The sequence below is a fragment of the Bradysia coprophila genome (assembly GCF_014529535.1).
Source record: "Bradysia coprophila strain Holo2 chromosome X unlocalized genomic scaffold, BU_Bcop_v1 contig_416, whole genome shotgun sequence".
NCBI classification, from domain to species: domain Eukaryota; kingdom Metazoa; phylum Arthropoda; class Insecta; order Diptera; family Sciaridae; genus Bradysia; species Bradysia coprophila.
The window spans coordinates 625,665-649,458 of record NW_023503334.1 but is presented as its reverse complement, the minus strand read 5'-3'; the positions used below and the strand labels follow the sequence as shown (position 1 = coordinate 649,458).

Below are 23,794 nucleotides of genomic sequence, written 5' to 3'. Positions count from 1 at the left end.
AGCCGAAGAAAACTTCGAAAATTCAATGGAATTATTATTCACGATTCTGAATAACAAAAGGACAATTCAGATACATGGATCGGAATGAATCAAATCAATTAATGCAACATCGATTTGATGAAAAAAGTCCCTGTGGCTGTACGTGTGCGAATAACAAAATTGTTACTGATGAATGACAATAATTATATTTCAACTAGTCGCTCTCGTACAGACGTAATATTGTATATAACACAGGGGCTCAAATAAAACGTTTTGTGCCTTAGGACATAAATACAGCAAATCATAATAATGTTGTGTAGTGAAGTAAGCGAAGGGGTTATTCTAAATATATTCCAACTTTCGTACAGTAAAGTGTTCTGATGTGAATGTAATTTTATTGATTTTATTTTGTGCAGATTAATGGGGAAGTATTCCAATATTATTGCTATAAAAAAGAAATTATGGAAATTAGGTCATTCGAAAATAGTACATTACTTACCAATGGGGCAAATGATGGAAATGATACCTCTTGTGTGAAATCTACCGATCGGGGCGTAAGGCCGAGTTATGGGGGTAATTATATGTTCAATTGGCATTTATTGGTTCTTTCCCATTAAACTACTTTATGTGGATGATGCGACAATTTAGACCTGGTCTTGTGAGAAAGGCTTTTTCCAATACATCTTTTTCTTTTATAGACGGCAAGCGTATCGCGACTTCGCAACATAATCATCAAATCTCAAGATAATTAGTCGTTTGTAAAAGGTCGATAACAATAGTCTAAAAGTGTACTCCATTACACCGAGAAGTAAAAGCATATCAGGATGACTCGTTTTTCCAAATAATGCACAAACAAACACCCAAATCTTTCCATTTAGTTTCTGATTGACTGAACGTGAAAACATATTTCCAAGAAACGGAAAGCTTTGAGTAGTAGATTTTCCTGCTTTATGTTTGGTGCAATATATAAAGTCGTTGGAATTTGATAAAGATTTTGAACCGAATTTTTAATGGAAACATTATTGGATGAAAGTTTTTCGCTATGTAATAGTATGTTGTGTTACAAGTATTGTAATGTTGATTGTTTCACCCAAGTTTTCCTTACGAGCGGAGCGAGGTACTTTTACTCATCGTGATACGAAATATCAAATTATTTCCCGAGTGTAGTATGACGCATTCCTTTACGAAGGAGGGAAAGTCCATTTTCCTTCCCTAGATGTGTGCAAAACCCCATTTACTAACGTGAAAGCAATAAGATTTTATATACTGCTAGCGAAAATATTCACAATTTTCAAGCAAAACACATCAACACAAAATCCTGCTACACATGATCGTAGTAGGATTCTGTCAATTGCATGCGCATAAGTTGCTATATTGGTTATATGCATAAAGCATATAACTAAATATTTAAACTTATGCTCACGGAAATTTTAGTGTGTAAATTGACTGTCTTTGCTAATTAGATTCATGCTGAAAATTATGAATTTTTTAACTTACAGTAGATAAATGTTTTATGTAAATATGTGCGATCAAAGAAGTGCTTAAATGGATTTGCATACATACTTTTGTGCACTAATGCGCAAAAGTGACGTTTGGAAAAATCAAGATCTAACTCATGTACATAAAATCTTGTTGCTAACTTGTGCCTAAACTGGATTTTTGCGCATACGATGTGTTGTCAACATCGGCTTCGTCTCAGGTTGACAATTTTCACCTCTATTGCGCAAAATTTCCATTTAGGCACATGTTAGCAAAATAACTTTTTTTTACTCTTTCAATAAACTTTTGTGAGGCACATTTTCCACAATTTCCACAGAATGCATTAGTATATGTAGAATGGATTCTATAGAATAGTAGGTTGCTTGGAGCTTTTGTAGAAATTAAATTCGTCTTCCAAGTATTTTTGTTTCGTTTACAGTTTCTCGAACAGTCTGTCACCAACAGCATATTTTTATATTGCAAAAGATAATAGCGAATTAAAGAAAACTCTTTTGCTCTTAGCTTCAATGATTGAGAGGCTTTCAATTCCTAAGTTTTTAGACCCGTACGAAGTACTGGGGTCTTATAGGTTTACGCATACGTTTGTAACACGTCGAATTGGACTCCCTGAGTAAGGGGAAACCTATTGTGGTTGTCCAGAGATGCCAAATCAGCAAGAAAAAAAAATGTCCGTCTGTCCGTCCGTCCGTCTGTCTGTCTGCACGATAACTTGAGTAAAACGCATCCGATTTTGATAATTCTTTTTTTCCCCGTTTGGTAATGTCAAAAGACAGGCTAAGTTCGAAGATGAGTGATTTTGGATCGACCCCTCCTGAGCTGGGGCCCAATAAGTGCTTTACGGTTTTTCGAAGATATCTCCGGACATTTAAACGCTATACTCGTAAATGATACATCGAATGAAAGATATTTACAATACCGATCGACAAAAAAAAAAGTTTATGGAAATCGGATGACCGACTTGTGAGTTAGACCCCTTGGTGTGAAACAGGCACAGGGCGGCAAGCAGTTTTTGCTTGTAGGTCGGCCAAATTTGAACATATTTCGTTCGTTTTAGCTTTATTAGATAGGTATTGACCGTACCAATCAGGGAAAAAAAAGTTTATGAAATTATGTTCTCCGGAGCGTGAGCTAGGTCTCTTGGAGTGAGCTCTTATCTGGCTACTCGGCCGTACAGTGAACGTGGAGTATTTTGTCAATATCTCGAGTAAATTTTGACCGAATTTCATGAATTTTTTTTTGTTTGAAAGGTATTAACGAATGTAAAGCGTCGGTACTATTTCCGGTCTCCTAACAAAATGGCTGCCGGCGGCCATATTGGATTTTAGTAAAACGATATAAAGTGGGAAAAATGATGCTTAGAGAGTTTCTGTTAACATGGAAATAATGTGTTAAGTGTGAGGGGTTTCAGGGATTCCATATATGGACATCTATATATACCTATATACAGCTATATTGAGCTATATACAGGCATATAGAGCTATATAATAGCATATTCCTATGTGAAATGTTTATTTACAGTGAAATATAGGTAAATATAGCGGTATATAGCTGTTTAAATAGGAATTTATGAAATTTGACTTCGTACGGGGCTGTCTATATTGCCTCTGGCAATTTAATTGTATATGATAACAAGGCAAACTGTGGATAATGTAAGTGATTTAAAAGGAAGAATAGTTTTTCAGCAGAGAAGAAAATGAAGTAAGAGAAATGAAGAGTTTCACATTAAAGGCTTTTGATACGAATAGATGTTTCGTACGGGTCGGCGTTAGCCGCTTTCGTTATCGAATTTTATTGTTTCAATTTTTCCCGACCTTTTTCTATCAATGAATCATTTCAGCACCGCTTGCACTTAATTCTCGAATTATAAAGTGTTTGAAGTTGACACATAAGGCTAATAGTCGTATATGACTAGAACGAACACAGCTGCCACTTAAACAGAATATTTTTATGAACCTGTTTCCAATGAAAAACTATGAATTTTGTTTAATTTTTAATTTATTTAAAAAAAAAGGTTACGAATCAAAAAACAAACATCAACCTAACACATTCACACACAATAGCGCGGTGTATTACGAAAATATCTGCTTCAGAATTCAAGAATGTAGGCGAAATATTTTATCATTATGCACTTTTTCTTATATAAATTGTATTCTCACTATAGTAAAGTTGTAAAATATTAATATTACTAATCATAAAACTTGTAAGTAAAAATTGTAAAAAATAATAATAAATAAATGCCGTCTAACTGCGTTACGTTTCACTGTTGTTTTCTTTTTATTCTTTCTGTTTTTTTTGTGTTGTTGTTGCTATTCTTTTCCTGTTTGCTTATTCTCGTTTCATTTTAATTTAATTGAATAAATTCTCAAATGAAATGTATTAAATATATATATGTGGTTTTTCTTCTTTCTTCCTTTCATCATTTATACAAATCTATCACATAAATAGGATTAGTTTTTTTTATAAAAAAAATCTTATTGATGAATAAAATAAAAATGAAAAATTTTCAAATAGCTAAATTTAAATATAAAAATATAGTACAAATATTGCAATCAAAATACCACTTTTAAAGGCATATATAATCTTCAATCCCCTACTCTTCCGCTCACTGTCTCTCTCTCTATCTCACACACACTCTGTTCGTCTACTCCCCTCAATCTCTGATTATTTCTTATTTGTGTTTTATGTATTTTTTTTCAATTTCTGTTCAATGATTATGCACAAATTTAGTTCAATTTCCATTTGATGCGTTGTTCCGAAAATCAATTACATAATAGTCAAATCCTCACAAATTCAAAACTTTCTTATCACTAAATCAAAAGAAAAATACGAATCAGTTCGGCATCGACGCAAATATATAATACAGTCGACATCTTCGTGTGAGTGGATCAGCTGAAGTAAATTCATGTCCAAATTTCACTGACGTTTCGTGTATAGTATTGTTTGACGAACTGACTGTAGTTTTTCCTTTTAAATATAGAATTCTTACCTATTAATACTAACAGACCAGCCCAAAATGATACAATCAACAGGCAACACATTATGTAAGAAGTGTGGAAAATAATATATTGGGCACCGTGGTGTATAGAGTAGATTTTTGAAACACTAGTTCTAAGGTCATCCTCAACGTGCAGTTCCATACCGTTGATGTACAAAAGAAATTTTCCAATCATCTGTCAAATTTGGACCAAAAATACGAAACTTGACCAAAATTTTATTGTTTTGGTTCAAAAGTGCGCATAAATTAAACTGCGTTAAAGTTTGCCCAACATATTTTTCAAGTTCGTGAGTTTAATTTGACAGATGCGTGGAGAAATTGTATTGTTTTAGTCAATTTAAACCATAGTAAAAAACGTTGATGATGATGTGGATGCTCTAAGTTTTCGATACGAGCAGATTGAACGTATGGAAAATTTGCTACAAAAATCAACTTGTATAACACAGTCCTCGTCCTCGACATACTTTTTACAATTGGCAACTGCAATAGACTAAGAGTGAAATGCAATCAACTCAAATTAAAATTCCATTCATTTAGATACAAGTACGAAAAAGTACGTCTCCATTTCGATACAAGTGCGAAAAAGTATGCCAAATAATTATTGGCGTTGCCCGTAGAGTTAAAATCACAATCTGTCATATTGTAGCTATCAATCGTAATTTTAAAAAAAACGGACCTAGCGTTACAATCAATCAAGTCACATTTTATATTCGGATGAACGGGTATGGTATTAGATTGTATTGCCGAACTTTCACCCATATTTCAAGACTGATTAGCGCAACTAAAATTAACAAGTAATTTTACAAAAAGTCAAAATAGAATCGAGTTTCATTTCGATGGTAAAATTAGTTACGGAATGATTCAGTTAGTAACTGTACATCGCTAAACAAAAGGAACATACCTATGCTTCACAGGCAACAGTCGACCCATACCTTGTACCAAATAACATTTTCACCTTTCCTGCAAGAATTGTTAAGAGTCGTGTATCAAATTTTTATATTTCGTCCTTAAGGAATCATATAAATGGATCTAGATCGTGTGGCGCTGGCATCTGAGACACATCAATTTATAGAGTCAACAATGAGAAATTGTGAAAGGTGATTCTGAGTATAATGTCACTTCTATAATAGGTAATGTCCAATACTTGGGGGGTAGGAAAAACAGTCTTTTCGGTTCTTTAATTCAATGAATCAAATGTATCAATTCATTACAGTCTTTCCACTGAAGGAAGAACCGAATCGAGAGGATATTCACGAGGCCGCGACACTTTGTTGATCAATGTGAAATTAATGGAAAAGTGGGCTGAAAAAAAGTCCGGAAATATTGTAAAAGTGCCGAAGGCTTCGATTCGATGAAGAGCAATAAATATGAAATAAATAAAACATGAACCCAACACAAAGTACTCGTACATATTGTTGACACTAACAATACCAGGAAGTTTAGATTTTAGCCTCGGAGAAAACAATTTATAGCGTCACATAAAACAGATCCGAAATATAAAAAAAATGTCAACAATTACGCTGGTAGAGCGTTCATCACATTATCTCATTTTTTTAAATTCCTTTTCATGATTTTTTTTCCGATTCGACACCGAGTGATAAAGTGCTGCACGAGTCACAAATCGTTAGGCAGACGTGTTTGATTGAAATTTAAAGGTGGTTGGTCTATAAGGTTTTTACCAGGGATTTTTCATGTGATCTTGCAAAAATTTGTCTTGACTAAAATATGCCCAGATTGCTAGGAATACGAGATCCTTTAATGATCCATTTTTTTAAATTTTTGGAGTAACTATTATTAGGTGGACGTCAGAACAAACTAGGAATTCGAATTAAAGTTGAATATTCAGCACATCACTAAAAAGAAACCTGTACCGACATCAAATCGAAAACCATTTTCAACCACTGAGGCATAACAAAACACGATTCTAAGATTGTAAAGTGGAATGGAAAATAAATTCGAAACTAATGGTTGTTTGAGATACGACATTGAGAATGCTAATTGTGCTAATTTTCTCCTTAAGCAACTACACTGTGAATTCGACTCTGATTGAACTGATTGGAGTGGGGGAACCGGAATTTTGGCAAGTTATTTAATATATAATATATATATATATATATATAATATAATCGACTTAACCAATAATTCTATTCAAAAAATGGTTTTACGGTACGTCTCTAACAGTCAATTCTTACAAACTTAATTTGAAAAAACTGATTTTAACCGAAACGGACAGTTGCCAAATATCTTACAGAGGCCAAATGTATCCTTACTCGACATAATACGTCCTCGACATAATACGTCCTCGACATAATACGTCCTCGACATAATACGTCCTCGACATAATACGTCCTCGACATAATACGTCCTCGACATAATACGTCCTCGACATAATACGTCCTCGACATAATACGTCCTCGACATAATACGTCCTCGACATAATACGTCCTCGACATAATACGTCCTCGACATAAACTAATGTCTCTGCGTCTGTAACAGGTTAAAAACAGGGGTTAGGTCTCTATACTACCTAGATTTGAACAAACATCTAGGTTCTTGCAAGTGGTTTTTCAGTTTGAAATATAAATTTATTGCAAGAACTTGGCCTACATTTTGCTTTAAATAATGTTGTTTGTCGATTTCGCACATGCCAATTTTGCTTAACCTGAGACGAAAAGCTCAGGGGCGCAAATTGCAAGAACCGGACATCTGCACACAAACCAAAACAGGACTCCTTTTTCACATTCACTAAATCACAAAGAAACTATCCTTCGGAACGACAAACAGAGCTATAGCTCTTCCCTTGCCCACACATCGATTAACCCCTACTTCTTTACCAACGAGATGGCTTGATTTGTTTGTCCGATTAGAACTGAAAGCAACATCCTATCTTTGTCCAACGATGAGTGATTATAACTAGCATGTACCACACACACAAAAACCGTCTAACTTATTTATATGTCTCACTCAATTTGTATTTTAAAAAAACGGAAAAATGAAGAGGAATGTGATATTTAGAACAAAACGATTTCCATCAATGCTGTACGGAGAATCAATCCACTCCGCACAGCATTCTTTACTTTCAGACCTGCGTAACACACTGTGCGTATTTGTCTAGCTCACCTTTTAGCACTTTAACCTTGTCTGACTCAGTTTTGATCGTTTTCTGTAGATCTTCGATCGTTTGACTCTGGTACAGTACCAACTTCTCGAGTTTGATTACTTTTTGTTCTAGTTCGGCGACACGATTGCATACGTTATCGGTGCTGATTGGCTTATCACTGACACTGTCATTGTTGATCAATTTCGTGGGTTCGTTGGATGGTTGGACAGATTTTGTGAAACGGGCCACCGGTGATATACTTCGGTTGCGCAAACTGACACTAGTTGGACGTATTTTTGCCGTGTCTTCCGTTGTTGTTGTTGTTGCTACTGCTGCTGCTACTGTTACTGATGCTGTTGTATCAATTGTCGCCTTTGATGACATTGATTTGGCCATTGGATGATGATCAATATCTTTTTTATTGTTCAAATCGGCCGAATGTGATGTCTTAACGTCCACACTGTTGCTTCGGATGTCAAAGTTGTTGGTGTCGGACAATTTCTTGTGACTAGATACGAAAGAGCTACTGAATGACTTCGACATATCGAATTTTTCACTTGTCTCATGGTCAGCAGATTTATTATTACCGTCTGGCGATCGGTTTTCCACATTCGGTGACGTCTTTTTCGCCTGGCTTGCCTTCAATTCATCCATCCACGGTGCTTTTTGCTTTTCCCAATTTCTCGGTTTCGGTTTCGCAATGTCATCGTCCAGAGATTCGGACTTATGTTCCGTTTCCGCGTAACCGTTTCCACCATTTTGATAAGTTGTATCGCTGGCGCTTTCTCCGAATGAATTTGAAGATGATGTGGGTGGACGTCGTTTCGGTGCTTTCGCTCGGCCGGCACGCATATCTTGTAAAATACTGCCACGTTCAATTTGATCGAATTCGGTGTTATCTCGCTTAAGTCGCTCGCCCACAATACTTTTGTCACCGTTATCGGCTACATGGCCCATCGATGGCTTACTACTGCCTATTCCATCCAAACTATCGTTCGATGACAATTTACCGTCAGTTTTAGTTTTTCCTTTGATGCCAGTGAACAGACCACCAGTCACATTGCCGACGGTCGGTGATTTTTTTATTGGAACAATTGGCTTCTTTGTCAGAACCGGTGGCGGTGTGGTCTTTTTATCGTCTAAACTTTCCATGCTCTTTCGAATGTCACTTTTCATTTCAATGCTCTTCCGGTTTCCGGCCTTTTCAACACCAGACATATCCATGACCTTGTTCTCCAACGATTTCCGATATGCAGCCACATTTCCCGTTGGTATGCTGGTATCATTCAATGAATCCCTCGAACCGAAACTGTCTTTGCGATTTGACGATTTGTTTGAAATTAATATTTTGGAAGAAGCTGGAGGTCGATCGGGTCTATGATTCGATGACATGGCATCTTTAGATGGAGAGGCTGAAAGAAAATAATGTCAAGTCCAGACAACGCATTTATCCACTCCAAATTACCTTCTGGCGATAATGGGCCAACGAAATTATCTGGAAAAACACCAATTTTTCCCCTAAGTTCTCCTTTCCACCAACCTTTGTCGGGTAGTTCCTTGTTTATGATCGATATTATGTCACCTTCCTTAAGCTCTAACTCATCTTCATTGGATGGAGGATATGGAAATAAAACCCTGCACAGCTCACGAACTAAAATATTGAAATTTCGTGGTGTTAAAGTGTCATTTGAAATTGTTTTGTTTTTTGCATACCCGGCTTTGGCGGAAGACTTGGTGCATCTTTTTCCAACAGAGCTGCATTACCAATTGCAGCTACAATATCTTCCCTTGACGAGCTGATGTCTGCTTTAAATTTCATGGACACTGGCTCAGTGGATGCTTTACCAACTCCCGTACTTCTTCGATTAGCTAATAATGGCGAGACGTGCTCAATCGTAACAACGAAATTTGACGGAAAAACACCAATTTTCGTTCCAAGTTTTCCTTTCCACCAACCTTCCTCCACCTGTGATTGACGAAACAAGAAAATAAATTTATTAAAATGTACAACGAACGGAATGCGTAAAGGGTGAATGATGTCACCTCGCCCAAAAATTCAATGATGTCACCGACAGCCAAAGTCAGTTCATCATTATTGTTCTGTGTATAACTGTAAACAGCTTTACATCGACGATTTTGTGTTGCTGATTTGTCTCTGAAAATATTGATTAACATTTTCATCTGATTGTTGATATGTAAATTGTGTGTGCGGCTATTGTAACGACATCAATAAAATGCAATAATCACCTCAATACGACTGGATTTTTGTCGTCTGCCTCCAAAACACGGACAAAGTTATCGGGAAACATGCCTGACTGCCCGGTGGAGACAAGTGTCCCCTCCCACCATCCTCCCGGCTGAACTTTTATATTGTAGAGTTGATCGAATTTCACCAGATTTAGTTCATCTGGTTCTTTTGCTTGGTATTCATGTTCAACAATTGCACGGACTGTGAATAAAATTATTTTCATTTATTCTGAACTTTATATAGGAGCGGTGATGTTAAAAGCTGTTGAATAATGACATAAAATGTGTTGGCATGTAGGACATGTTGTGAATTGAATTTTATTTTTTTATCATTTATTTTTAGAGTGATCGTAGTGATATGATTCACCGCACCATATTTTTTTGTTTTATTTGTTAAAATACAAAGAGAATCACACCAGCATGCATGAGTGTTTCAACCTTTCAATTGCCTTTCGTGGAGCCTATTTTACAGAATACACCAACAACATTGCGAGCAGTTACCTAAAACTGAGTATAGGAGATTGTAGAGCGTGGAAAGTTGTCGAACGAATCCGTTTTCGTCCGTAGAAATTTGTTTATTGATAAAGAAGAGCGAGAACTCAAATAATGAAAATTACTCGCAAAAGGGTTCTATGTTAGACGTCATATAACGAAGTACGTGAATGTCAAGATGAAGACTGAAAGACAGAGAGGCATACTCAATGCTTAGGTTTACAGATCCAAATAGGGCAATCACTGTTATATTAATGTGGTTCCATCTTCGTTCGAGAAGATACTCCACTTTACAAGAAACAATGCACACAAGCTCAATCTGACGATAAATTAGTATTCATACATTGAATGGCTTGTGCATCCCCCACTCGAACTGTTTTCACTATCAGAAAGTTGACTTTATTCATATCAACGTGACTCGATGGCTATTAATCATAACATAAAAGTCTATCAAATGGCAAGCCCAAAAGATGATCGAATCAAATTTTATTTTTGATAAAATGGTTCGGACACCCACGACGGTCATATGACGTTCAATGTCTGTTTAAAGTCAGTATTTTCGTTTCGTCGCAATTATTCACACTTTTATCGACCTGATAAATTTATTCTAATTTGATGTTTCGATGTAAATATTCAGTCGATTCTTTGATCGAGATAATGAATTCATTTGGGTTACTCAAACCGCAAATATTATTCAGCTCTAAACATGCTCTTCCATTGATACAGTCGTGTTTGTTTTTGACAAAACCAAAACATTTGTTTCTTGCTTAAAATGTACGGGAGTAACTGACTAAAAGCTTAGACTGTATACGACATTGGATGTGGAGTGGATAGGTTCTGACATTGAATTGTCTTGACAAAAATTGTTGCCATACTTTTTGTATTCTTTACTATCTACTGACCTTTATCTTTCAATCGTATTGACATACAAAATAAACAATTGAAACCGGTACCCTCAACTTCAAACTGATGATTCATTTTCGTCGTAACTACGGTTAATGTCCGATTCGGTGAACTATAAAAATTTCCTTAGAAGTTTAGCACAACAGATTCTTGTTATCGGTTTTGCACGTTATCTACACTTTGTAATAAAACAAAATTGTGTGAAAACGTTCTGTATTATTGCACCTGGTAAACTTTAATGCGGTCGTATGACTATTGGATTTAGATTTTTTTTCTTTGTTTATTTTAACTGCGGTTCCAGAGTACATCTGTACAAAATGAAAATAATTGAGATCTTTTAACCTAACACACAACACTGTTGTTGTACAATAATACCAGCGGTTGTCTGCACCACAACCGCAAAGGTTGCTTCACCTAACACCGAAAAAAAAATATTCAATACATCAGTCTCAACGTATACGCAGCGTAATAAGTAATTTCAATTGTCTTCAGTCATCAAAGGTTTTTCTTCGGAGATTGCATGCTATTAGTTAAATGTTTACACTTAGCACGCAGAGAAGTAATAAAACAATAAAAAAAACGTCAGGTTTATAAATGCATACTGTAGAACGGTAGAACTTTTCTTTCTTTCTAATAATATCTTCGGAGTCTAATATAAATGCAAGACGCAAGACAACTTGAATGCATGATTTTTTTGTAAGTTCGTAAACACTTGATGAAGGTCAAAAATTTGAATCGAATTTCCTGCTCTTTGAGGAAAATAGAAGTTGAAATGTGTAATACGATTCTGATAAACAAGATTACGAGTGGAGGAAAACAAAAAAAAATGTTTTTAAAGTCTTACTCAAAAACGACGACATGACTAAGATAATACATTATTATGCTCTGACGAAACACTTAGTCAGGAATACATCAACAGTTCATTAACGGTCAAACGCGAAAATGATCCTCCGAGTTTTTTAAAAGAAATCAGAGCCTTACTCAAACCTTATTCTTTGCTAAAAAAAAAAAAAAACAAAATCCGAATAGGACCATATTTTCGCTTATTTGAAGCAATATCGGTGTTGCTGTGTTCAAAATATGCAGTTTTGTGTGAGAATGGATAATTGCAGACACAGCAAAGACAAAGAAACCAATATCATATCACCAAATAAAGTCTAACGTACTATAACTCTATCTATCTATAACTCATAAGCCACAAATGTTTTACCAATTTCTCAGGCTATCCCTTCAGCGACGACAGAAACTGTAGTCAAGGCTCTATTTAATCAGGTAACACGAAGTACAAGATTTGGTTTCAATCTGTTCAAAATGCTTAAATCAAATGAAGGGCTCGATAATGGGGAAATTGAATGCCTTTCTATGCTCTGCATAATAACTTTTGAACGTTAGCCAAGGCAGTTACTAATTTTAAGCACAACATACCCATTTTAGGCTTCTGTACAGCGGATCTAATACATATTAGGCTCTGGTACCCTAATAAAAACGTTTTTTTTACCACTTTTGCGTCTGTTACAGAAATTGCACTGTACTGGTCGCACTGAACATAAATCAAAAAAGTCGTACGACTCTTTTCACAACCACACAACCACATGAATCATAAGTTCTAGTATTGCAAATCCTACAACGAGACGATGTAAAATGACTGCAGAAGAACTGTATGGTTTCCTAAAAATTAATTTTTGGTGTCTTGATCGATTCTTTAACCCCTCAATTGAGAATAAAACATTTTTTTTTATAAATTTTTAATAATCCATGCGTTTGACTGCAATTTATTTACTTTCAATATTATTGCTAACGAGAGACTGCTTGAACATTAGCATATTAGACTTGAAGCAGGAAATGGATGAAATTGCGATTTAAATATTTTAGTGAAAGTGTCGCAGTGAAACAATAGATTGAATAGTAGGAACGCACAAAATTCGGTCGAAAAAGGCGTATTAGATGAAAATGGAAATTATTTCTGAATTTACGATCTCTTCAGTGGTCACCAGGTGACAGCGATGCAACAGTATGTATCGAAAAGCACAACAAATTAATCTTAAAAGAAATGTTCTCCTATTCATCATCACTCTTCCATTATGCAAAATGACGGAACAACAATATAATATATACCCGGATCGTATGTGCACGTATGTGTAATATGTGTACATATAAACCACATGAAACCTACTTTTATTGTGTGCCAAATCAATGTGTCATTTTCAAAAATCTAACCATTTATGAATTAAATCACCTACACACAAAATTACTATGAAACAATCAGTTATAAATCGTGAACATCTTAACATTAAACTTGTTTCAACAACAACTGACCCATTTCTTAGTTATTTTGATTTGAACGATTTAGGTTCAACAAACTCGCCCACTTTTTGTTTACTCTGAATTCATATATTGTGGTGAATTTTGATTTTTGATTCAGGGTGACGAAATTGTGTGGTTATCCAGAACTATCCAGAGCGAAATTCAAACTATCCAGAACGAAGGCTGATCAAAAAAATAAATAATCAAAAATTGGGACTATAATCGGGAACAATAAAATATGTTCTAAGTTATATTGTGCCCTAAACTCGATTTTTTCTCGGTTATTTTCACATTGATAAGCCGAAAAAGTCAACTACGGGCTAGCATTTAACATTTTATATCAGATTGAATTTTGTTGGTTTACCAAGATAAGATTATGAGTAAGTCGAGTAAATGAGTCGAGGTAACAAATATGATAACTTTGCAATTTTTAATTGAAAAAAAAAATCTATGCGACAAAGAACCATCATATCCATTAGTCACTCCCCGATTCATCCGCACACAAACAATTCTTAGCTAACGAATAGTTAACGCTGAACCACTGAAACTATTTTCTATTTATATGTTTTCATGAAAACAATACACGAAACCAATAAAAAAAACATCACAAATGCGAAAATACACTCACCGCCTGTATCCATTTTTACTAAATTTATTATTGAAAACGCTTTATGTCTCGTATCACCAATATTACAGCTGTCCGATCATAATTAATTATCCTTTAAGAAGCACAATTTGATATTGATTTGATTTCGCTTTTAAAAACTCTTTCCAATGATGATATCACTTAATATTTTGTTGAAAATAAATGATGAACCGAGCACATCACCAAATTATGGTAAATACTATGTGTCAATCTCTGTGATGTTTTTTTTAATCTGTCATTTACATTTCGTACTAAAGGTTTTCGGAATTATCGTATGAATTTGATGAAATGCGAAATTCAAATGGCACTAGTTCATGACGCAAAATTTTGGCTTTACATTGATAGTTTATCTAGTGAATCGTACGGCTTCCAATAAGAAAAACGACAAAAATTTACAGATAAAAACCACAAAACCCGACGATGAAAATGTACTAGAAATGTAATTTTATAGACATGGCATAGTTCAGTGTTGACGCACTCGCAACAGAAACGAATATAGAGTTTGTTACGAGAGCAATAATACTCTAGCTATTCGAGAAGGGACGCTGACTAGACTGATGTCAACTTAAAGTTCAACGAGCGCTTTACGATGTATTTTCCAAAGTATATAAACACTGGAGGTAATGCAAATGCAAATCCACAGTTACACACGGATCCAAACTATCAGGTGAATTTTAGCTCCGTCATGTTACACACGCATTGAATTCGTTTGCGTCAAGTTGCATCTAGTGGTGAATTTGGAACGATTTAGCGTCGTTATGTTGCACACATACAAAATTCGTTTACGTCAAGTTGTATTTTGCAATGAAAGTGTAAAACAGGTATGGTCTATTTTAGACTTTCATTGGTATTTTGTTGTGAATTGGAAGGATTTAGGGCCGTCATGTTGCACAAGTCTAAGTTAGACAACATACGAAAATGAATTCACCTGAAAGTTTGGATCCGTAATTTCTCTGATCCGCTGAAGGTCTGCGTTACCTTCATTGTACTTTGGTATTCTCGTCCAAATTTGAGATTCAATTTTTTGGAAACTGATCACAAGCCCTGGCTTTAGGACATTTGATATTTTTAACGTTGCGAATTGGCAACGGACTATTAGAATATCATATGAGTGAGTGTTACATAGAAAGCGAATGATGGAAGTTCTACATGTTCTGCAAAAACATGGTAACAAAACTGAGTCGATCCGAAAGCGGTTATAGGTAAACGTAAAAGACAGAAGTTTACTAAAAATTTTATATGGGAAAAATGGACTAAATGGTTCAAATTTTGCTACATGAATGTGTGAACGTGTTAACATTTCTGGTTTCTTTGTCAAACTTCACTTTATGATAATTGCATTAAAGTTCGGAACTGGTTAGGTTTATCTGGCATGAGAATGTCTGAACCGATGTTGATTTAAAACTTGATATGATAAATTTTGCCATGTCCTGATTGAATTGATGCTTGAAGCATGCGTAAAAATTGAGCGATTGAGCATTACATTAAACGTTATTTCCAACCAACACACTACAACGCAAGATGAACTAATGAAACTGGAAATTGTGTCATACAAAATTTGAAACAGTAAAGCCATTTGGAACAAAATTTTCATACAAAATACTCTATTTGACAGCTGTCTGCTGTCAGTACGATCTCTCATCCTTGCAGTGCGTTGCTCCAACGCATAATTTGGTTTTACGTGAAAATCGTAAAAATCTTTTACGTGTTACGGCATGTTTCATTTTCATTTACATTGCCTAATCACGTAAAGCATGGTACTTACGAGGCTCCAAGTTGTTATTTGACAAGTGGGGTATACTATTACTTCGTTGGTTTTAACATATTTTTTGGGTGACAGTGTTTTAGACGGGGTTCAACGCTTATACCATTCTGCTATAGCATTCTTATAAGTAATAGCTATATTACAATGTTTAGGTAACTGTGCTAACCCTTGGCGTTGTAAACACTGCAACTGTTGCCATAATAAAAGTTTTTTGTTTTTACCATAATGACTCGGCGGTGATAACCTCACATTGTAATTCTATAATCCTTCTGTTATCGGAGAGTAATGGTTTATCACTAACTTTACTAGTTGATATCACTTGTCAGTAAACATTGTCATACCTTGGACACTTTAATTACATAACAACACCACCACATCACGGTTATATCAAGCAATCTCGAGTAATGTACCGTAAATTTCACAGATAAAATTTCTATTGCAACAGATGCTGTTGTCGCGACCGACCACTATTCAGGTATTTTCACGTATACGGAATTGTGTACGTAATATGGCAACCGAAGCATCAGTCCTGGTTGAAGAACGTGGAAACGCGGGTATCATCACATTGAACAAACCGAAAGCTCTTAATGCTGTGAACACTGAGATGATTCGGTATATGAACTTAAGTTAATGTGAAATCGGTGTCCCGTATATAAAATCTCATTTTGATTGCACTGACAGCAACGCTTACGCTCCTCTGTTGCAATTCGAGAAAGACAAATCGCTGGTTATCGTTAAAGGAGCCGGTGGTAAAGCCTTTTGCGCTGGCGGCGATGTTGTGTCGCTGGTAAAATCGGATCCCAGCTATGGCCAAGCATTTTTCCAAGCTGAATACACTCTCAACCACTTGATTGGAACGTACACCATTCCATACATTGCATTTATCGATGGCATTGTTATGGGTGGAGGTGTTGGCATGTCAGTACACGGAAAGTACAGAGTAGCAACGGAAAAGACAATGTTTGCAATGCCGGAAACTGCCATAGGACTGTTTCCGGACGTTGGTGGGTCGCATTTCCTTCCACGTTTGGATGGAAAGATAGGAATTTATCTGGGACTGACTGGTTTTCGATTGAAGGGAAAAGATGTGTTGAAGAGTGGCATAGCGACCCATTATTGTGAAAGTAGTAAACTGGCAAGCTTGGAGAATGATCTCGTTGCGTCGAATAGCTTCGCAGATGTTGACGCTACGTTGGCAAAGTACAGCATCAAAGATGATTCGGAGTTTGTTTTAGCGAAGAATTTGGCGCAAATCAATCGATGCTTTGATGCATCTACAGTCGAAGAAATTATAGCCAATTTGGAAAAGGATGGAAGCGAATGGGCTCTAAAGACAAAAGAGGTAAGTGGAGAATGGCAACATTTTAATCTAAGCGACTGTAACGTACCAGAACGTAGCAATCGTCAAATCCAGCTGAAAATTCTATGTTCTCTTTACAGACCTTATTGAAAATGTCCCCGACCAGTATAAAAGTTACACTCAAACAGCTCAGCCTCGGTGCAAAATTAACGTTAGCCGAATGCCTTCAAATGGAATTTCGTTTAGGGAATCATCATGTTCGCGGCAGCGATTTTGCGGAAGGTGTACGAGCACTTCTCATTGATAAGGACAATCAACCGAAATGGAAACCGCCCACATTGGCTGAGGTGACAAACGATAGAGTTGATTCATTCTTCAAGCCAGTGGCAGGCGTTGAGGATTTGGATTTGTAAGAAACTAACTGAAACGATAGAGTTTTCTGAACTGAAATCCGAATTTTCTTTTATAGGGAAGCAACTCGAGCCAAGAGTAAGCTTTGATTCGGCTCCATTGCATTCCGACCAGAATTGCATTTATTTTTGGGTGAAAGAATTGCCGGTTATGTTATTCCAATGTGATTCAATTATAAATTGAGAATAAAATAAAATTTTTATATGGAAATTTGTGGGTTAAATGTTCCCCAACACTATGTGCGTGTGCAATTACATTTTTTTTGTTTAAAGATGGTTCTTGATGGTGAGCTCGCAATTTTATTGTATTGTAGCAATGAAATCGCAAAAAAATCACTCCGCTTTGAACCCTTTTCATTAGAGTGATTGAAAGGAATCGTTTCGTTCGAGGGTTAGATTTTACTGTTTCAACCTTTGAACTGTGTTGGTGTTTTCTGTATTGAATTGCGTTGTCTCAAGAATTTTGAATATTATTTTTTACCTTTCAGAATGTTGTTCACTATTGGGCGCTGAGTTTTGGAGTTTTTTGTTAGGAAGTTATGGCAATATTTTGTTTGCATTGTTGTTCTGCATCTGTATCGGTTCCCTTAAAGGTTAGCTGAGCACTACGATTCCCTAATGATATTTTTTCCTTTGATCCTGAGGAATTGGACGACGATTTAGCAATTCCCTTGTTTGGCCTTTATTACCATATAATCGTTTGTAAAAAATATGTGTGTGATAAGAATAGACGAAGAGCCCACACCGCATCTTGGTCTCTCGAAATCCTTATGCTTATACGAAAAACATTTCTTCTTCGACTTTTGTTTTTGAGCGCTGTGAGTTTCCTAACGAAGGCTTAATATTTGAGAACGGATTCACAAAGATTCCCTAAAATTCACAAAAAAAACTCACAAAATTTTTGGTCATTATAGGAAATCTTTTAAGAATCATTTCTCAAATATTAGGCATCGATACCCCATAGCCCTAGAGGGTATCTCGGCCTATCGCACTTCCTAGAAAATCGAAAATCGTAAGTGGTATAAAAATAAAGGAAATGACAGATGCGATTGGAAAAATAGCTTCCGTAAAATTTTATTTTACAATGGACCGAGAAACTGATTTTTATATTAAAAAAAAAAAACATTGAAAACGTCGAAAATTTGTAGATTTGTTATTTGAAGGACTAGACTTCGAGAAGCGATATAAATAAACGGTTCATTTTGGAGGCATGCTGTAGAACAAACTTTTTCTTAAAATGAAAAGTTGCATCGATTAAAAATAAAAAAACACAAAACAAAAATTTGATTCCTTACTCATTGTCTTCTCATAATGGCACCAGATTTTCTGCTATGTGTGACGGCCTTCAACACTTAAAAATAAAAGTCGTAGAACAAAAAGATTTGGAAAAGTTCAGGACTACTTAATAATCCCGTTTTTGTCTATAAGAAATTGTGGCGCCACTGTGCAATTAAAAGACTCATTTCTTACATGGAAATCTTCAATACCTATCCATGCCCTCAAAATATATGTTTACTGGTGAAAACCACATAAACTTACCGCTTCATAAACGGGAGACCATTGAGAGCGCGACAGGAATGAAGTTAGTATGAGGTTCTCGAAAAATTTATTTTAACGAGTTCGATTCGGGATGGTTACGTAAGAGCTGGGTTTCTTTTCTGAGCTCAAATGTTTAGGTCATGCTTTCCAGAGTACACGCGCCGTTGAAAAATTACATTGAGAATCAACATTGAAGGTTAAACTTTGTCTGATTCAGCTTAAGCTGTTGGTTTGTTGTTTGTTCTGTTTTCATTACTTCGTTTAGTTTCGTGTTCCCATTTTATCGCACAAGTAGATCAAATAGGTTTACAGACGGAGAAATATTGATTTCGGGATTTTTAGAGAGATCATCGTTTTTCTGTATTCTCTCATTTCGCATGTTATTTCAAATGGCAATTGAGAGAATTAGAGAAACGAAAAATCCCGAAATCTATATGTCTACGACTGTAGACAGCAATAAAGATGTGAATGTGATGAACAAATCAAAACGCACAGCTTTTACGTTCAATCCCCTCATAACCTTGATTTGGAACTTTGGCTTTTGTATCGCCTCTTTCAAAAATTTTGCGCATTTCAGAAGTTCCCAATAATTAGAAAATCAAATTACTTCTCAGCAACTGGAATCGAATCCGATTCAACAGGTGTCTGGTTTTGGCTTAGTTTCAAACGACTACTGTCTCATTTATTAAATTCAAGCAGTGTAGTCCAGAATTCCTAGAACTTACTTACCTTGCGTCTTCACATAATTCTGACTCTCATCAAATTCCTCCGCTACTAAATTTGAATTGTCAAAAATTGGAAGATTTCTGAGCATTCTATTGATTCCACATCAACTCATCGTCAGATCAGATTTCGACGGTTCTAGACGGAAATATATCTCCCACAAATTCACACATGTGCTGCAGCTCCCGTCCTCAACTCAATCTATGCTTCTGTCTCCAGCCACGATTCCCACTAATCGCACCTTTGGAACGTTACGAGAGAGGAGATTTTATTGTAAAATATTTTTATTAAACGTTTTTGAATTGGTACTCGATTTGAATTAATTTAATAAAAATTGTTGTGTTGTTTCCATTTCCTTGTGTATTTTTCTTCTTCTTCTTCATTTTCTTTCATTTATCTTCTTGTTGTTGAATCAAATATGGTTTACGTTTAAGAGTAAGATCTTACACAATTTCTTCATTTTTTTGATGGCGATGTTGGTTTGTTTTTCTCTCTTTTGTTTTTGATGATGGTATACAAATAAAAACGACGAAGTTAATCAATGTATTGAGCTAACCAGCGAAAACCTTCTCCGTAGCCTTGTCTCTTCAGCACCGAGCACATGAAAAGCTCTAGTGGACGTCCCGGTAATTCGGCACGTGACACTTTTCCCTGCAAAAGAGACGATTGCAATTTTAGGATTGGTCACCAACAAGAATGGATTTGTACAATCTCACCTTCCCTGTTGTTAGTTGATACAAACCGAAGAAATTTCGGATTTCATCTTCACTAGCTGCACCTGGTTTATCAATTTTGTTACCTAAAATAAGAACTGGACAATTTGCTAACGCTTCATCTGTAAGTAGTGAGTCTAATTCGTTTTTGCTCTCTTGGAAACGTCCTCGATCCCATGCGTCAACCAAAAATACGATTGAATCAACAGCTGGAAAATAATCTTTCCATACACGACGAGCTGAAAATTTGCAATGATAAAGAATGCACGTGAGAAACATGTGTACGCTTCGGAACACATCTGATCAAAACGATATTTACCTTGGGTATGGCCTCCAAGATCGAATGTTGTGAATCTCATATTTCCTATCGATAATTCTTCGGAAGCTACGCGAAAGAATTAAAAGAAAAAAAAATCGTAAATCGATTGTCATTTAAAGTGCATCTCTATATACTCACTTGGATGCAGGGTCGGTACATGCTGAGCGAGTCTGTCGTCTTTCAGCATGTGCAATAATGTCGTCTTGCCCGCATTATCAAGACCCAAAAATAGGAGTTTACCAGATTTTTTCCATAAACCTGAAATAATGAAAAGAAAATTGCTGTCATTGTCTGGTGTAGATGGAATTTTTTCTTTTGAAACTCATCCCTTCAAAGGGTTGTTGGTTGGGGTTGTTGGTTATATTGACAATTGGAACAAAAATATCTAACGTAGCATCGGCACCGGTGTTTTGGAAATTAATATCAAAAGAGAAAAGGAGGAGAAATGTCTGACGAACATGAACACAGATCATCATTTCCAATCAAAATAGATGAAAAACAGCTGAGGCGTGTTCGTAGCCTAAACCTGCACTACTGAAAGATTTGCTAAGGTTGAGTCCCTTTTATTTAAGGTTGAGTCGCCTAATCAAACTGAGAACTGCTGAACTGAAAACTCTGGGAAAATTTAACGCGACGCAACAAAGTCTTTACGAATACTTTATCGTATCGCTTTTCTCGTTGCCGTACATGAATAGGATTTAAAAATAATTGGATAGATTGACTCAAATAGAACAAGCATGTAAGCGACATTTAGACGAGAGTCATCGTTATCATAGAAAATACATTTTTCACAGGTCGAGTTTCTTAAACATCATCCGTTGGCACCTTGATTGCGCTTTTTAGTGCTTATTTGGAGGAAGTACGAAGAAAACGAATAACAAAGAAAATATCAACAGAATGCCTCGGGTATGCCAACCGAGAATCAAATCAATGTTGGCAATGTGCTTTTCTGTTTTCACATACCGATTCATCCATTCTCATCAACAGTATCAACGGATGGATCTTATTTTAGAAGTAAACAAAAACGTCCGCACTCCGTTTTTAAGTTCAAGCCCATTGTTCTAACGAGTTCGTTTTGCGACTCGTACTGAAATAGATAATTGAATAAAATACACGACAACAACAACAACAGCAACAATGGGATTGGATTAGTAGAACATGTGCACTGAGAATTGAGTATTTGGTCACGTGATCTGAATATTATATTGCGATTCTAATCGGTGAATATTGAATACGATTTAGTTGTTAGAACAAAAGAAACTTTCGTTAAACGTGTAATCAATTAAAAACAGAGACTGAACTATACTCCCCAGAGTAATTATATGAATGTAGCCTAACGACATTGCTGCGTCTAGCTTCTGTATTCTTGCTGAACAAAGTAAACGAACTTGCCTTGAGTGCAAATCTGGATTTGATATTTTTTTCAAACGCGATAGTAGACGATGTAAGTACATTTTTGAACAAGTGTAAGCAAACAAACAAACAGTGGTCATCCACCCCATTCGTGATTTTTTTGACGAATATGTTTCTTGTTAGCTCGCTAACCATGTTACGTACTCAGACGTCAGACACAATAAACAAGACGAATTCATTCCTTTCTTTCAAAAAACAAGATGAATGGGTGACAAAGCAATCTCGCGGACTGAATGTCCCATACTGCCGCTGTAAAATTTACATCCGAAAACGTCTTTCAAAAAAAAAACGTCGCGTCACTAATATCAGACATAAAGAACAATCAAATTTCGTCTGAATGATTCTGAAACCGCTGGCTATCAACCTCATACACTGTTTGCAGTGTATACTTATCTCGGTAAATTTGTAAATAAATTGAAAATTTGCAGGTTTTCAGAATAATTCTATTTTGGTAAATAAATTCAACACTCACCTAGATAACCTAATACACCTGTAAACCAGTCCCAAATGAACATTATGCGTATTTATCTGAAATCGAAAATTACGAAAACATAAAATTAAATTCAAGTTTCGTTTAAATATGAGTCTGTAGCCATGAAATGCGACTAACGAAATTATTGCAAAATTAACTTTTTTCTACGTTTTTTACAACTCAATGAAATTTTGTAGTGAAAATATTAGCGTATACGATGTCGATATAACATCTCATGATACTACACGCTTTGCAGAAACATACATGGAACAGATTATGACAAAAAGAAAAAGAAAATTTTGTTGTAACCATGAGTCAGCCGATTTACTCAGTGGACTTAGTGGACTTGATGGATCTCTTGGATGAATTAAACTTTGAAACGTATTGATTGTCAAATCCATCGATATTCGGATGGAGTAGACAATTTTACGGAATCTTATAGGCCTTTTTAATCAATACTTTAGAACGGTAGGTTGGGCAATCCGAATTGCGTTATCACCTTTTGTGTCTGGACGATCTTGAACAAATTCGTTTAATAAAAATGACTCGATACGATGCAATATTATCACTAGCTGTTACAATTCAAAAATATTATTTACCTTTTAATTAACCGAGGCCTTTTCGAACGCGAAAATTGTTACAAAAAAAAATCACAAAAACGAAATTCTCTCATGCACAATACAGAACGTCACCTAAAATTTTTATGTTGGTAATAATGTGTAACGTGTCAACTCATCCTTTAGTACAGTTTGCGTGCCATCTGCATCGTAGCGTTTGAATTAAATGAAGTTTTAGTAAACGAATTAATTTTGTGGATTTTTTTAAAATTAGGAAATACTGGCATCCCGTTCCATAGTGTTTGGAATAGCCGAACAAACCGTGTGAGAAGAATCTAAGCGATTCTAAAACCGATTTTCGTGATTTTTTTTATTGTGTTAGAAATAGATCGGACTATCGGATTTGTTCGAACAATT

At 35.7% G+C, this 23,794-nt stretch overlaps 3 protein-coding genes across 5 annotated transcripts; 1 reads left to right on the top strand and 2 right to left on the bottom strand.

Annotated features, from left to right (window-relative positions):
- Positions 1–7,340: 7,340 nt before the first annotated feature.
- Positions 7,341–14,621, bottom strand: LOC119069959 (CD2-associated protein). Its single transcript, XM_037174190.1, has 6 exons — positions 14,149–14,621; positions 9,822–10,023; positions 9,618–9,729; positions 9,288–9,540; positions 9,040–9,225; positions 7,341–8,986 (listed from the first exon to the last, which is right to left on the bottom strand). The coding sequence occupies exons 1-6, from the start codon at positions 14,159–14,161 to the stop codon at positions 7,554–7,556; spliced, it is 2,199 nt and encodes a 732-aa protein (XP_037030085.1). The 5' UTR covers positions 14,162–14,621; the 3' UTR covers positions 7,341–7,553.
- Positions 14,622–16,152: 1,531 nt separating this feature from the next.
- LOC119069969 (3-hydroxyisobutyryl-CoA hydrolase, mitochondrial) lies at positions 16,153–17,852 on the top strand. 2 transcript variants are annotated; one of them, XM_037174208.1, is made up of 5 exons: positions 16,153–16,312; positions 16,377–16,543; positions 16,613–17,273; positions 17,372–17,640; positions 17,701–17,852. In XM_037174208.1, exons 2-5 carry the CDS (start codon positions 16,377–16,379, stop codon positions 17,729–17,731), a joined length of 1,128 nt encoding a protein of 375 aa, XP_037030103.1. In that variant the 5' UTR covers positions 16,153–16,312; the 3' UTR covers positions 17,732–17,852. The 2 variants fall into 2 exon arrangements, with proteins under 2 accessions (XP_037030103.1, XP_037030104.1); XM_037174209.1 differs by lacking the exon at positions 17,701–17,852 and having other exon boundaries at positions 17,372–17,644.
- Positions 17,853–20,398: 2,546 nt separating this feature from the next.
- LOC119069980 (GTP-binding protein SAR1b) lies at positions 20,399–23,560 on the bottom strand. Of its 2 annotated transcripts, none has more exons than XM_037174222.1 (6): positions 23,420–23,560; positions 22,821–22,876; positions 21,074–21,193; positions 20,936–21,001; positions 20,620–20,855; positions 20,399–20,554 (listed from the first exon to the last, which is right to left on the bottom strand). In XM_037174222.1, the coding sequence occupies exons 2-6, from the start codon at positions 22,861–22,863 to the stop codon at positions 20,438–20,440; spliced, it is 582 nt and encodes a 193-aa protein (XP_037030117.1). In that variant the 5' UTR covers positions 22,864–22,876; positions 23,420–23,560; the 3' UTR covers positions 20,399–20,437. The 2 variants fall into 2 exon arrangements, with proteins under 2 accessions (XP_037030117.1, XP_037030118.1); XM_037174223.1 differs by having other exon boundaries at positions 23,320–23,509.
- Between the last annotated feature and the right edge of the window lie 234 nt (positions 23,561–23,794).

Excerpts from the sequence above, each read along its gene's own strand:
- LOC119069959 (XM_037174190.1), bottom strand. Across the intron at positions 9,541-9,617 it reads TCATTGAATTTTTGGGCGAG|GTGGAGGAAGGTTGGTGGAA; the intron begins GTGACATCATTC and ends CGTCAATCACAG. Across the intron at positions 9,226-9,287 it reads AAGTCTTCCGCCAAAGCCGG|TTCGTGAGCTGTGCAGGGTT; the intron begins GTATGCAAAAAA and ends TCAATATTTTAG.
- LOC119069969 (XM_037174208.1), top strand. The coding sequence starts at position 16,377 with ATGCTGTTGTCGCGACCGACCACTATTCAGGTATTTTCACGTATACGG. Across the intron at positions 16,544-16,612 it reads GTGAACACTGAGATGATTCG|CAACGCTTACGCTCCTCTGT; the intron begins GTATATGAACTT and ends TTGCACTGACAG. Across the intron at positions 17,274-17,371 it reads GGGCTCTAAAGACAAAAGAG|ACCTTATTGAAAATGTCCCC; the intron begins GTAAGTGGAGAA and ends TTCTCTTTACAG.
- LOC119069980 (XM_037174222.1), bottom strand. The coding sequence starts at position 22,863 with ATGTTCATTTGGGACTGGTTTACAGGTGTATTAGGTTATCTAG. Across the intron at positions 21,194-22,820 it reads AGGTGTATTAGGTTATCTAG|GTTTATGGAAAAAATCTGGT; the intron begins GTGAGTGTTGAA and ends TCATTATTTCAG. Across the intron at positions 21,002-21,073 it reads TGTACCGACCCTGCATCCAA|CTTCCGAAGAATTATCGATA; the intron begins GTGAGTATATAG and ends TCTTTCGCGTAG.